This window comes from Lottia gigantea (assembly GCF_000327385.1).
Source record: "Lottia gigantea unplaced genomic scaffold LOTGIsca_65, whole genome shotgun sequence".
NCBI lineage: Eukaryota > Metazoa > Mollusca > Gastropoda > Lottiidae > Lottia > Lottia gigantea.
In genome coordinates this window covers 478,374-494,202 of record NW_008710211.1, presented here as the reverse complement: position 1 = coordinate 494,202, position 15,829 = coordinate 478,374, and the positions used below count along the sequence as shown (strand labels likewise).

The 15,829-nt window shown below is 34.5% G+C and overlaps 1 protein-coding gene across 1 annotated transcript; it reads right to left on the bottom strand.

Annotated features, from left to right (window-relative positions):
* Positions 1-968: 968 nt before the first annotated feature.
* Positions 969-2,537, bottom strand: LOTGIDRAFT_129444 (hypothetical protein; the record flags this gene model as incomplete). The annotated part of the gene is made up of 3 exons (XM_009064781.1): positions 969-1,665; positions 1,900-2,234; positions 2,343-2,537. Coding segments are annotated over 3 exons (1,227 nt in total), but the record flags the coding sequence as incomplete, so codon positions are not given.
* Positions 2,538-15,829: the final 13,292 nt, after the last annotated feature.

The following is a 15,829-nucleotide window of genomic DNA, read 5'->3' as shown; positions in this document are numbered from 1 at the left end:
TGATTTTGCCACCAGCGTCATGCTCCGTACGTCCCCCACTTTGACTTTAGCACTGCCTTGTTTTCTATTATATGAGCATTCGACCCAACTTTGAGATCTTTTGATTTTGTCTGTGTCGTTATTCGGATGTTCTCCTTCTGAAATGTATTCAATATTATGAGTATATAATATTGATTTCAACCTTTATAGAGCGCTGACACCTGTAGAGTGTACAAGCATATTGATATATTTAGACAATGGTTGAAATCTGGTGATGTAGGGAGGGGGTGTACTATTAACAGTGAGATACAAATACCACGAGAGTGAGCCTGGGAATACAACCCACATAATAGACCCAACCTGTTCTGCTGATTAACACGTATGTGTTTGATTCTCACGTTTCAGTTAAATGTCGAAGCTCATCAGTTAAAAATCACATGTACAAGATTTGGTTTTTATATAAAGAGTTACACTGCAGCTGGTATGAAACAGTGTAAATCATTAAAGGGATTGTAAAATTATGTGTATCGTGGACACGAATAGCATCAATTTGCACTTTTCCAATTTTAGTTAAGACGTCCGTGGTTACTGCAAAGCCACCAAAACTAAGTGTTTTATGACATTAGTCTTTTACCACAAATCATAAAATCCTTTGTGATAGGGGACGTACTAAAACACTTAGGTCGTATGCAGCGCTCGTACCTTGACTAAAGTCGAACTTTACAAAGTTAGGATCAAGGCATTCATTTTCTACATTTTATAGTCAAATTTAAGCACGACTTTCGTAAAGATCGACCAGTGCATAAGTCTAACTTTAGTCAAAGTTTAGGTAAAGTACGTGCACTGCATATGGCCCTTAGATTCCACACCGATACTGGTCGAGAGGTCAGATCTAAAGGCACATGAATTACTCTGTGGTTCGGGGTTTGCACGTTAAAATACAAGTTTATATTAATATTAAAACAGAACCTTAAAAAAAGAGTTTCACGCTATGCAAACACATGTTTTTTTAGGTTGATATTTCTATATCGCTCTACAATTGATGTATTAAGCACTTTTTTAACAGTGGTATTTCTATATCGCTCTACAATTGATGTATTGAGGACTATTTTAACAGTGGCATTTCTATATCGCTCTACGATTGATGTATTGAGCACTATTTCAACAGTGGTATTTCTATATCGCTCTTCAGTTGATGTATTGAGCTTTATTTTAACAGTGGTACTTCTATATCGCTCTAAAATTGATGTATTGGGCACTATTTTAACAGTGGTATTTCTATATCGCTCTAAAATTGATGTATTGGGCACTATTTTAACAGTAGTATTTCTATATCGCTCTAAAATTGATGTATCGATTACAATTTCAATAGTGGTATTTATATATCGCTCTACAATTGATGTATTGAGCACTATTTTAACAGTGGTATTTCTATATCGCTCTACAATTGATGTATTGAGCACTATTTTAACAGTGGTATTTCTATATCGCTCTACAATTGATGTATTGGGCACTATTTTAACAGTAGTATTTCTATATCGCTCTAAAATTGATGTATCGATTACAATTTCAATAGTGGTATTTATATATCGCTCTACAATTGATGTATTGAGCACTATTTTAACAGTGGTATTTCTATATCGCTCTACAATAGATGTATTGAACACTATTTTAACAGTGGTATTTCTATATCGCAATACAATTGATGTATTGAGCACTATTTTAACAATGGTATTTCTATATCACTCTATAATTGATGTATTGAGCACTATTTTAACAGTGGTATTTCTAAATCACTCTATAATTGATGTATTGAGCACTATTTTAACAGTGGTATTTCTATATCACTCTATAATTGATGAATTGAGCACTATTTTAACAGTGGTATTTCTATATCACTCTATAATTGATGTATTGAACACTATTTTAACAGTGGTAATTCTATATCGCTCTACAATAGATGTATTGAACACTATTTTAACAGTGGTATTTCTATATCGCTTTATAATTGATGTATTGAACACTATTTTAACAGTGGTAATTCTATATCGCTCTACAATAGATGTATTGAACACTATTTTAAAAGTGGTATTTCTATGTCGCTTTATAATTGATGTATTGAACACTATTTTAACAGTGGTATTTCTATGTCGCTTTATAATTGATGTATTGGGCACTATTTTAACAGTGGTATTTCTATATCGCTCTACAATAGGTGTATTGAACACTATTTTAATAGTGGTATTTCTATATCGCTCTACAATAGATGTATTGAACACTATTTTAACAGTGGTATTACTTTATTGCTCTACAATTGATGTATTGAACACCATTTTAACAGTGGTATTTCTTTATCGCTATACAATAGATGCATTGAGCACTATCTTAACAGTGGTATTTCTATATCGCTCTACAATTGATATATCGAGAACTATTTTAACAGTGGTATTTCTATATCTCTCTACAATTGATGTATTGAACACTATTTTAACAGTGATAATTCTATATCGCTCTACAATAGATGTATTGAACACTATTTTAACAGTGGTATTTCTATATCGCTCTACAATAGATGTATTGAACACTATTTTAACAGTGGTATTTCTTTATCGCTATACAATTGATGCATTGAGCACTATCTTAACAGTGGTATTTCTATATCGCTCTACAATTGATATATCGAGAACTATTTTAACAGTGGTATTTCTATGTCGCTCTTTCATTGATATATTGAGCACTATTGTAACAGTGGTATTTCAATATTGCTCTACAATTGATGTATTAAGCACTATTATAACAGTGGTGTTTCTATATTGTTCTACAATTGATGTATTGAGCACTACTTTAACAGTGGTATTTCTATCACTCTACAATTGATGTATTGAGTACTATTTTAACAGTGGTGTTTTTATATCACTCTACAATTGATGTATTGAGTACTATTTTAACAGTGGTGTTTTTATATCACTCTACAATTGATGTATTGAGTACTATTTTAACAGTGGTGTTTTTATATCACTCTACAATTGATGTATTGAGTACTATTTTAACAGTGGTATTTCTATATCACTCTACAATTGATGTATTGAGTACTATTTTAACAGTGGTGTTTTTATATTGCTCTACAATTGATGTATTGAGCACTTTTTAACAGTGGTATTTCTATGTCGCTCTTTCATTGATATATTGAGCACTATTGTAACAGTGGTATTTCAATATTGCTCTACAATTGATGTATTAAGCACTATTATAACAGTGGTGTTTCTATATTGTTCTACAATTGATGTATTGAGCACTACTTTAACAGTGGTATTTCTATCACTCTACAATTGATGTATTGAGTACTATTTTAACAGTGGTGTTTTTATATCACTCTACAATTGATGTATTGAGTACTATTTTAACAGTGGTGTTTTTATATCACTCTACAATTGATGTATTGAGTACTATTTTAACAGTGGTGTTTTTATATTGCTCTACAATTGATGTATTGAGTACTATTTTAACAGTGGTGTTTTTATATTGCTCTACAATTGATGTATTGAAAATATTGATTATAGTAGAGAGTATATTAGATTTGCGCTCTCTAATCTAATCGTAAAGAATTGCACATAATCTTTGATCGAGGTCGATTCCTTGAATTCTTTTAATCCCCCCCCCCCCCACCCGGGAAAATGATGCAAAATTAGAAATACCTTCATGGAAGTCTTCGAGTGTTACCGATTGTGAAAATTACCGATGAACATGCATATGAAATAAATTAACTTTGCATTCAACCAGAAACTGTTTTTACAATTAGTCACATATATTAGCGATTTCATATTGAAGTTGTATTTATTTATTTGGTCTGCATGTTGACTATCTCCTTAAACTATTGTAAACAAAACAACAGGAAGACACGAATAACTACAAGACTGAGTAAACAGTTATAAAGGATAAAGTTTGAATGTACATGTTGTTGAAACATGGTGAAACATGCAATACTACATGTAACCAATTTGTTATGCAGGTGGTTGTTGTCAGAGATTACTTAAGAAATCTATCCTGGTGTTACAACGGAACACGAGTCATATATCATCTGAGCCTTGATAACATATTATAGCCTTGGTTCCGGGGGTGTGAAGGCTGCAAACCACTGAAATATAATGAGTGAGTCCCCATTTTTGCGCTTATGTCATCTGAACGACGCTTCGGTTGTTAGTTTTCTAACCAAGAATAGCTAGGTGTTGACCACAGTTTTACAAGTTCTTTTTTGGTTACTCAGAGAAATTACCGCTTGGTCAGGGATAATCACTGTATTTTTCCTGTATTTACTCTCTGTCGGTAATGCAGGCCGGATGGGTATACTTGGCAAAAGTCGATCGGATGGCACAATAAGCTGAGGTCTTGTGAATTACAAACTGTACCAGTCAAAGAAACCTGGAAGGTTAATAATCGAAAAAGAGCCCCTGGCAAAATTTCCCTTCATTTGTCCGATCAGGTGACTTTAAGCTCCATTTCAGTTCAATTTCTTATTTTAACGCTACTGGCGTATCAGTCTTTCTTTACAGAAATTTATGGAGTTGACCGTATCGGAATTGATAATACTAAAACTGGTTTTTATATCGGTGGAACGTGATATTACATAACTACTATAAACATGCAGACCTGTGGCATTTACATGCACTGAAGTTATACAAGGCTTTTGGTGTTACACTCAATACATAAATTAACATTTATTCTTTACATTACAAGAATTATGGGTGATCCAGTGGTCGAAAATTTCTTTTGATATTATTCCAGATCTAATGAAAAAATATCGAAAATTAACAGAAGAAAACTACCTATCTGATCAACCAACTCTTCCAATTTCTCGGGAGAATCAAAAAACATACGAAACTACGTATGGTTCTTACATGGAAATTACACGCACGAACGTAGTTCACAGCCAGTTTGAATCTCGTCCTGAAAAATGTCTGGTATTTCCACAAAGAAATATAAATTAAAATAGTAAGCTCTTTTAAAAATTCTACTCATTAAGTCGAGGTAGAGATTCAAAATATGTTGTATGATCGTTCTGAAAAGTTACCTATTGATAAAAGGGAATACAATGACGATTGCATGTGTATTAATCCCATTTTCACCAAGCTGTTCAGATGTGAAATTTAAATTCGAAGCCATTACTAATTAGAGGTGTACCTAAAAGGCTATAATAGTTATGTTATATCACGTCCTAACGATATCAAAACAATTTCTAGTATAATCAATTCCGATAAGGTCAACGATATAAATATTTGTTAAGAAAAACTGATAAGTCAGTAGCGTAAAATTGTCTTGGTTAAAGGAACAGATGCGCCATTTTTTTACCAGTCATACTTTAGTCATATACCCCTTTTACACTCGGCTCAGATAAAGTGGGCCAGGCCCTGATTGGTGCCTGGCCCACTTCAAGTTTACTAGTGTAAACGGAATAAAGCGAGCCAATTTAATCGGGGCCTGGCACCGCAATAAGAGGTGGGCCAGGTCCGGATCGGTGCCTGGCCCACTTCACTTTAACTAGTGTAAAACGAATGCGTGCCTGGCTCCGTTTAAAAATTCTTCTGCACATGTGCAGGGTTTACAACTTCTGTATCGGCGGCCATTATAAATCTACTATTGTCCACCATTTTGACTCCTAGTGGACCTTTTGTAATCTTTTTAATTAGAGAGCGCACGCTTATTTCCGTTTAAAGTGGGCCTGGCCCAGATCACAGAACGCGAGTGTAAGCAGACGTTTTGATCGGAGCCAGGCACCGATCCGGGCCAGGCTCTCTTTATCGGGGCCCAGTGTAAAAGGGGTAATAGAAACGGTATTTGTTTAGCTAAGCCAACCAGTAATAGTGATCACAGCTCACCGTCGAAATTTGAACTTTTAAATCCATGTGTCCAGAGTTATCCAGGTTTGAATGTTAGAATGACGACTCGTCAATTTAAAATACTCTGTGATATATAGAAAAGACATATATAGAAATAGTGAGTACAATTCCTAGTTTGAAGTATTTTTAAAGGAGTTATTCGATTTTCGTACATTTTTAGTACTTCTGAAGACTATTTATTTACATATATTCAGGACTAACATCGACACCCCAAAATGGCGCACCCGTCCCTTTAGATAAATATAAGTATAGATATATCTTAAAAATTAGAAAGGATATCTCCATTTCATTGTGTCTTGGAATATATTTTTTGTAATTGTGGTCCTTAATCGGAAAGGTTTCATGACATCTTGGAATGGCGGTGAAATTATCTAGGTCACAACTGCCGGTTTTGTTACAGAGGCTTCGACCCTTGTTTCCAGATAACATAAAGGTGAGTCCTGTCTTTTCCAGTATTATTTTCTTCATCGAAGAGATTCGTTGCTAAAACTATTCACACAGTTAATCTAGGACTAATACGATTCTGTGCAACTAGGTCTGGGCCTTTTAACAGTCGAGACCAAACTTCGTTCTGTTTTTTATTAGCTTTTATTTTTGATATAGTCACTTCTGTAAGGGTCTAACGAACGTTCGTCAAATTAATCTTGTGACCTAACTCGATGACGGTTGATTCAACCAATCAGATTTCTACCCTCTCCAGCGCTGGCATTTTGTGACGCGGTGTTTATCACTTTAGGTCAAAAGGTTAACTTGACGAACGTTCAAGATGGCTGTCATTAACTGAAGTAACTATATTAAATGTAAAGCTAATAAAAATAATTTTCGCTCTTTTTTTATTGACAATATTTATAGATTTGTGGAGAACTGAAATGTAAATTAGAAAACCGATCTCAGAAACTGTGTGGTTTTGATTTTTTGGTAGATACATGGCCAAATTTCTCAACAGTCATCTGGAGGCCCGATAACACCAACAACAGGGTAAGCTTTTGTTTAAAGTCTGGAATTTTCCAGACTTTAACGGTTACATTAAAAATAAAATCTAAAATAAAACGAAAGAATGTTTGATCTAATTCAACCCTGAGTGAAATTCTCTGATCATCGATGTGAGACTGATGTGAGCGTTTCTTAAAGTTGATAAGGAGTGACCTTAGACCATTGGCTTCATTAGATTTTATATATTTCTCTGGGTTTTTTTTTCAGATGAAATTCATCGATAATCATCATTCTGTTTTGACACAGGATCGAGAAAAACTACGAGAAATATTGAAAAATTCGGATGTAATCAAATGGACGTCGCCTATCATACAATTTGCTGGTAATTCTTCTAAAGCTATTAACACAACTTCAGAACATAATACAAAACTGTCCTTCAAATAAATAATTTTCATTCATTCATTCATTCATTCATTCATTCATTCATTCATTCATTCATTCATTCATTCATTCATTCATTCATTCATTCATTCATTTATTTATTTATTGATTCATTCATTCATTCATTCATTCAAAATGTGTTTTGTTTTGTTCAAGATATTAGGGAGGATTTATATGACGTCATATCCGAGGCAGCCGACAGTCACGGTTTTCATGCGAAGTTAAGTTTTACATATTTAGCAATGTTTGCGGACAGGGAAATGACCAGTATGTAAGTACACTGATTATAAAATTGTCTACAAAATACACTTTCCCTCACAGGATAATGAAGATATTGGAAAAGGAACTGGCAAATTTTGAACGAGGTTTATAACATCATTTAGAAAACGATATTTCTATCAACTAATAAAACAGACAAAATTTATAAAGCGTAAAGAACATGTCATAAAAACAACTTATAAGATAGCTTGCCAGTCAAGGTAATATACGCCCACTGGAAGCTTTGAATTTGAAATAAAACATTTAGCTGTACAGTAACAATCACCAGTGTGAAATATACATTCTTCAGTCATACACTTCTTTTGAACTTATTGGGGTGATAATATACAATTTCACCAAGATTAGTCAAACTCCGTCAAGGATTGTGCCTTCTGGAGTGTTTACGGGCTAAAAATTAAAGGCGTTTTCAAGAATAAGGGCATTAATTCATACAAAATATTTCTGATTTTCAGTAGGTTTCATTCTTGTGTGATTACAAACAATCACACCAAGTTTTGCCAAAGAATTGTGCCTTGTAGAGTGTTTACGGGCAATTGTGGACGAACCGACGGACCATCCGACGGACCGATCGACGGACATGGGTTACGCCAATATACGCGCCCAATTTCATGTGGGCGTATAAAGATACGTTGAACCCAGAAAACCTTTCTTGCTTGACTGAAGCAATAAGTTGAATGACTGTATAACATGTTTTGTTTCAGGCCGGTCCCCGAGGGACTAGTTATGAGACCCTTAACAGAAGACCATGCTGAAATTGTGATGAACAACGTAGAGTATAGTGGTGAAGGGAGTGTAGAGTACTGCATAGAGCTGATTAAGCATTACCAATCACTGGCAATGTTTGACGAGGACAATAACTTAATTGCCTATACTCTAGAAACTAACTACGGAGTAACGGGGATGTTCGGAGAGATGTCCAATTACAGGCACAAGCACATTGGATTGGTACTGTTGTCACAATTTGACAAGCTTTTAGTTGAAAAGGGTCGAAGAATGGGTGGGTGGTTAAATGTAGAAAACAATTCTATCCGTCGTTTGATGAGGAAGTTAGGATGCACCGAGTACCCACAAAAACATATTTGGATAGACTGTTTTAAAAAATAAATCTTGTTAATATTCAGCATTCAGCAATCGCTATTGAATCATAACTGAATATTTGAGAGACGGTCTAATTAAAAGTAGACAAATATTTCGTTCCGTTTTTTTTATTAGCTTTTATTTTTAATATAGCCACTTAAGTTAGATCCCTCTTAAACGTTCGTCAAATTAACCTTTCGGCCTTGCCCGATGAATATTAAAAATTGAAAATTTGCTAAATCGGAAGTGACATATTGCATAATGTGTACAATTTCGTTTGGAAGCTGTAGATGTTATTTATGGACCGATTTACCTCAGGTTTTTTTTATGTCCTTTGTCCTTTCCTCTTAATAAGTTCGCCACTTATCACCCGATATGTATGATTTTGGTGTATATCAAAACCTTGTTACTTTATCTAAAACCTGTAAGAAATAAAATTTTAAATTTATTTTATGCCCGTTCGAATTTTTTTGAAAATCCAAAATTCTATTTCTCGTGGCCTTGACCTTGCAATTTTCAGTGTAGAATATCCTGGATATGCTGATATATGTTGAAAAACATCAACTTTCAGATTTATAGCTCATTGAAAATTGACTAATGCTACTTTGGACACCTATGCCACATTCTCTAATAAACACAGGGGCTTGATTTTTTTTCAGATTAGTAATGGCCTTAATATTCTCTTTTGATGATATATAACAAAAATGCACGAACACTTGAAAAAATGACAATTGTCAACTCTGGTCTTAACATCTAAAGTTTTCACCCCACATCAATTTTGTTTTCATAATTAGGATGCACTCAATTTTCTCTCTTTAACGTTATGTGACATTGATGGCTTGATTCAAATAATTGTAAATTTTCTAGTTTTATCCTTGAATACAATAATTCTTAGTGTGCAGTTGATTTTTGGAAATAAAACTGACAATTTTCAACTCTGGTCCTAACATCTAAAGTTTGATTTGGGAATGAGACATGATATGCTGTCTCATTCAGAGACCTCTCTAACCAATTTAATGAATGTTAATGGAAGATTTAAATATTATACATGAATATCAGTAAGCATGTCGACAGAAGTCAACTCGTCGGATAGAATTTGATGAGAAAAGTCGTCGACAAAATTCATATGATCAAATTACTATCACGGGTGACAGAACTGATCATACTTAGTGTGATGTTTTTGTCAAATGAATAATTAATTGAGAGGTTTATCGTGATGCGGTATAAATTAGTTTTATTATTTTTTACAAATTGAGAATATTGAGGTGACATTCCTAGGGTGTAATTATATAATTGATTTATTTATCAGATACCCAAAAGATTTAATTTCCTGTTAAGAAATTGTAGGCTTAAAAGCACCGGAGTTGAAAGCTAATAGACTAGAAGTTACAAAAGGTTCGAAATCTATAGGAACTGTTCACAGTTCTAGTTCATTTTGTTTCTGATAAAAATAAGTAAGTCGTCTGATTGTGAAAATATTTAAATAATAGTAATATATGTTATGTCAGGCTGTCCGGGTTTCATTAAGAAGTGTTCTATCTCATATTTCATGTGTACCATTCTCATCTAATCTGTACCTAAATACATGGAAAGTTTATTGTACACAATATTGTATCCATTCTTGTAACTGTTTTATTTAGATTCAATTTGGCTTCCATTAAAGATCGTACGCTATTCATTACAGTTCTGTTACTATCATATTTCTGATATTTCGACATATGAGCGTATTTTCTCACCTAATCGAAGCGCTGGCATAAAAATGTCAGCGTTTTGCCCTTTAATCTGTTCTTTCGACTTTTTATGGGATAACGTTGTCCAAGATTATACTGGAATAAACATTATCGTATTTTTCACAGTGTGTTTTTTGAATACGGACAAATATACCTCCCAAACTTCCTCCGTCTGATCCTAGGTACGTTACAGTAGTGTAAACTCAGGTTCCAAGTGCTGCAGGTAAATCACCCTCTAAACATATTGCATTCAATCATAGGTCGAGATTAAACCTTCAGATTTTTCAACCCGGTTCCCCCCTGACAGTGATGCAGGTAAGAGTGGCTGACTATGAAAAAGCGTCTAGTCGTTCGTATGGCACAATAAACCGTGTCCCTATAATCCCTCGACAGTTGGAAATCCTAAAAAGACTAGGCTAATGCCGCTGTCCTGTCAAAATTTCCCTCATTACACAATGCATGACGTTGTCCATCTTCATTAACTCACACGGTGCACAAAAGTAAGACGTAAAACTCATTTTATTTTTTGCTGTCTATATTATTAGCTCAATCAGGTGCAGTAACTATGTGATAAGGTCTCGTTGCCACGCTCGGTACTGTTCACAGTTCTAGTTCATTTTGTTTCTGATAAAATAATGTTTCAGTAATGTCGTCTGATTGTGAAAATATTTAAATAATAGTAATATATGTTATGTCAGGCGGTTTGGGTTTCATTAAGAAGTGTTCTATCTCGTATTTCATGTGTACCATTCTCATCTAATCTGTACCTAAATACCTGGGAAGTTTATTGTAGGCCATATTGTATCCATTCTTGTAACTGTTTTATTTAGATTCAATTTGGCTTCCATTAAAGATCGTACGCTATTCATTACAGTTCTGTTACTATAATATTTCTGATACTAAAGTCTTTCTGATATTAACGCCTTTCTGATAGTAGCGTCTTTCTGATATTAACGTATTTCTAATAGTAACGTCTTTCTGATACTAACGTCTTTTTGATAGTAGCGTCTTTCTGATAGTAACGTATTTCTAATAGTAACGTCTTTCTGATGTCACTTATGTATGGGGCACACATTCATCAAGGCGAATTTTTAAATTCGCTCGGGTGCTCACTCATGTCGACGGTGGTTTTTGTATGTCCGTACGAAGCGCCGGCATGAAAATGTTAGATATTTTCTACCGATTATTTACGCTGGCGATTTAAATCGCTCGTCTGCCAATGTCCGGCATTTATTGTCGGGAAATCGATATTTCTGAAACCAAACGGACCTGATTCTGATATCATGTGACGTTTAGAATGGTTGCCTCCACCATTGTGTACCAATCACCGGAAAAGTTCCGCAGAGTGTTATACACTCTAAAATATTCGCTTCGTGTGCCCCTTCGTGAATAATAGGTGCATGCCGAGGCGTAGTAGACTAGCGGATAATCATCATAGTGTCGCAAAAATAAATAAGAAACGACCTAAACAAAAGTCACGAAGGTCCAATTTCCCACGTATTTGGAATGTTACTAGACATTTTGAAATGCAATTTACTGCAATTTCACTCGATTTAGAAATGAACTACCCAACGCTATTGCATCAAGTACACTACAGAGTGCTTTGCAATGTCCAGTTTGAGTTCGTGACATACATGACAGTGAGGGATTAAGTTCTTAATGAAATCAAAGATTGCCATCAAGTTTTCTTATCTTGAACGATGGTCAGCCATGCCCTATTTCACAAACAGAAACTCACGTGATTCAAGAATGCTCGACTTCATTTTTGGCCGTATACTATTATTTTTTGCTTTACATTGGAAATATGTACAGGCTTCAAATAACAGTATAGTTGTTAATATCAATAACAATACTGATATAAATGATGTATACATACTATACAATGGCACATTTTGAACATGATTATATTCAGATGTGTACTATATACTGGTGCGTACTATATACTGGTGTGTACTATATACAGGTGCAACCCACAGCCCAGCAGCCCCGAAGGCAAGTTTTCGGGCAAAAAAACTCATAAGTAGGTTAGAAATTCAGGCAATGTCAGACGCGTGCTGTATACCAGCGTGTACTATACAATTGTGCGTATTGTATAGTACTGGGTATTATACAATAGTGCGTACTGCACACAGGTGCCTACTGCATATAGGTGTGTACTATATAATAGTGCGTACAACATAGCTATTTGTTCTATACACTGGTGTGTACTATATACTGGTGTGTACTATATACAGGTGTGTGTTATATACTAGTGTGTACTATATACAGGTGTGTACTATATACAGGTGTGTGCTATATACTGGTGTGTACTATATACAGGTGTGTACTAATACAGGTGTGTGCTATATACTGGTGGGCACTATATACCGGTGTGTACTATATACAGGTGTGTACTATATTCAGATGTTTGCTATATACCGATGCGTACTATATACAGATGCGTACTATATACAAGAACGTTATGTACACAGGTGTGTACTATATTCAGATGTTTGCTATATATCGATGCGTACTATATACCGATGCGTACTATATACAAGAACGTTATGTACACAGGTGTGTACAATGTTCCGATGTTTACTATACACCGATGCGTACTATATACAAGAACGTTATGTACACAGGTGCGTCTTTTAAGCAGGTCTATACAATATCAAGTCTGGCTAAGGGTCTGGTAGTCACTTGTCCGCATCTGTTGACTAGTCCAGACTTATAACCTAGGCGGGGGTTCTATGTCACTAGATGATTTTTTCTCTGAATTTTTAGTGCTCCATTGAACTGATAAGACAATCGCTAAAATTGATTTTTAAAACAGGTTTTTAAGTCTATACGTTCCAGGCCCGTAGCTACAGGAAATTCCCCCCTCCCGAGCTTCTTTTTTTTTTAAAACCGACCAATTGCATTACTAAACACTAAACAAACACCATACATCATTTCCCCTCTGGATATATTACTTCCAAAGCAACCAAGTCTGGCTACAGGCCTGCTCATCATATTTTAGTTAAAATTTTAAAAATCAATGTTTGGAAAATCTTCCATTTATTATTTTTACCACGAAATTTGCCAAACAGATTAGGCTGCAGTCCTGATCATGTCACCTATATTTGATGAACATTATTCTACCCTGAACCATGCTCTTTAAAACCTCCCAGGATCTTCATGATAACGCTCTTAGATTTGATTGTGGTATTCTGTATGGGTACTTCCGGTATAAGAGTATCCAAACATCCCTGTAGCACGTTGATAGAAGATAAGTTTAATACTATAAAGATGGAGAATATGAAACTAGTTAATGGTTTCCGTATACCAGTAGCTCAGTAATTCTATACATCTTCTAGAACGGAAACCTGGTAGATGATGGTTTTATTTTGTTAATTAAGCAGGAACTGTGTACTAATATATAGATCAGATTAACTTAACTACAAAGGTAACCGTCTATACCGTTAAAATTCTGCTAGCGCTGTGCAGAATATCATGGTAAAAAATAATCCTTTAGCGACATTTTGGGATAGAGATCACATTAAATAACGGACACAATTTTATGGTATACTACTCCTTAGTTTTATTACACACGACGATTCAACAATCTACATTGTCATCTTCTGTAGTACTATAGTAGTATACCATAAAATTGTGTCCGTTATTTAACATGGTAATAAATGGAAGCTATTATTTACCGGAACTATATCTATATTGTCACGTGATTCTGGTAATTTATAGGTCAGAGGCTGGTTGTTCGGAGCTAGTTAGTGGCAGTATTTTACTCTTAAAGTTATGGACTATATTTATTACTATAAATATTAGTATCACTTGACAAATCAATGCTTAAGACACAACAGATTCAGCTGTATGGAAACTGCCGAAGATTGCCGAACGACTTAGCCATTGACCACTGGTTTCAGGCCTGGTTTCTCAAAAATGTTAAAAATTACTTTTGCGATTAGTAAGGTATTTCTCAATGTAAATTCAGTATCTGCGACAATTTTATCGTAGGCTTTAGAACGGGTAACTTCTATTACTGTCCCTTTTAGAAAAATATTATAGTATACGACCATGCTTGAAACACGTGTATGGGTTCATATGTATATAGTTGGTGTTTGAGAATTAGGACAAGGCTGACCATTGGTCAAGATAAGAATCTTTGGTTTCATTAAGCACTTAATCCCTTGCTGTCACGTTTGTCACGACAAGACTACTAAACTAATGCGGGAGTTTCTTAAAAGCATTTCATGTTAAAATGTACAGTTTAGATGAAAGGCGTTGACAAATGAACCTTCTTAGTTTCTGAAGGAAACTGTCTTGTGTTATTTCTGTCAAATGCAACTAATGTACGCAAAATTGCCTTCGAATGCCTGTTTGCTTTCAAAGTGGTAAATACATTCCCTTCTAAAATCTTGACTGTTCAGAAAGACGATACTATTAGAAAGAAGTCACTTTCAGAAAGACGTTAGTATCTTTTAGTTAGAAAGACGTTAGTATATCAGAACACGTTAGTATTAGAAAGACGTTACTATTAGAAAGACGTCACTTTCGGGAAGACTTTAGTATCTTTTGGTATAAGAAAGACGTTAGTATATCAGACCACATTAGTATCAGAAAGACGTTAGTATCAGAAAGACGTTAGTATCAGAACACGTTAGTACCTGAAAGACGTTAGTATCAGAAAGATGTTAGTATCAGAAAGACGTTACAACAGATAGACGTTACATTCAGAAAGATGTTAGTATCTTTTGGTATAAGAAAGACGTTAGTATATCAGAACACGTTAGTATCAGAAAGACGTTAGTATCAGAAAGACGTTAGTATCAGAAAGACGTTACTATAAGAAAGACGTTAGTATTAGAAAGACGTTAGTATAAGAAAGACGTTAGTATCAGAAAGACGTAAGTATCAGAAAGATGTTAGTATCATAAAGATGTTAGTATCAGAAAGACGTTAGTATCAGAAAGACGTTAGTATCAGAAAGGTGTTAGTATCAGAAAGATATTAGTATCGTTTGGTATAAGATGTTATTATATCAGAACACGTGAGTATCAGAACAAGTGAGTATCAGAAAGACGTTAGTATTAGAAAAACGTTAATATCAGAAACTTTAGTATCAGAAATATGATAGTAACAGAACTGTAATGAATAGCGTACGATCTTTAATGAAAGCCAAATTGAATCTAAATAAAACAGTTACAAGAATGGATACAATATTGTGTACAATAAACTTTCCAAGTATTTAGGTACAGATTAGATGAGATTTGGTACACACGAAATACGAGATAGAACACTTCTTAATGAAACCCAAACCGTCTGACAAAACATATATTAACGTAATTTAAATATTTCAATCAGACGACTTACTTATTTTATCAGAAACAAAATGAACTAGAACTGTGAACAGTACCGAGCGTGGTAACGAGACCTTATCACATAGTTACTGCACCTGATTGAGCTAATAATATAGACAGCAAAAAATAAAATGAGTGGAGTTTTACGTCTTACTTTTGT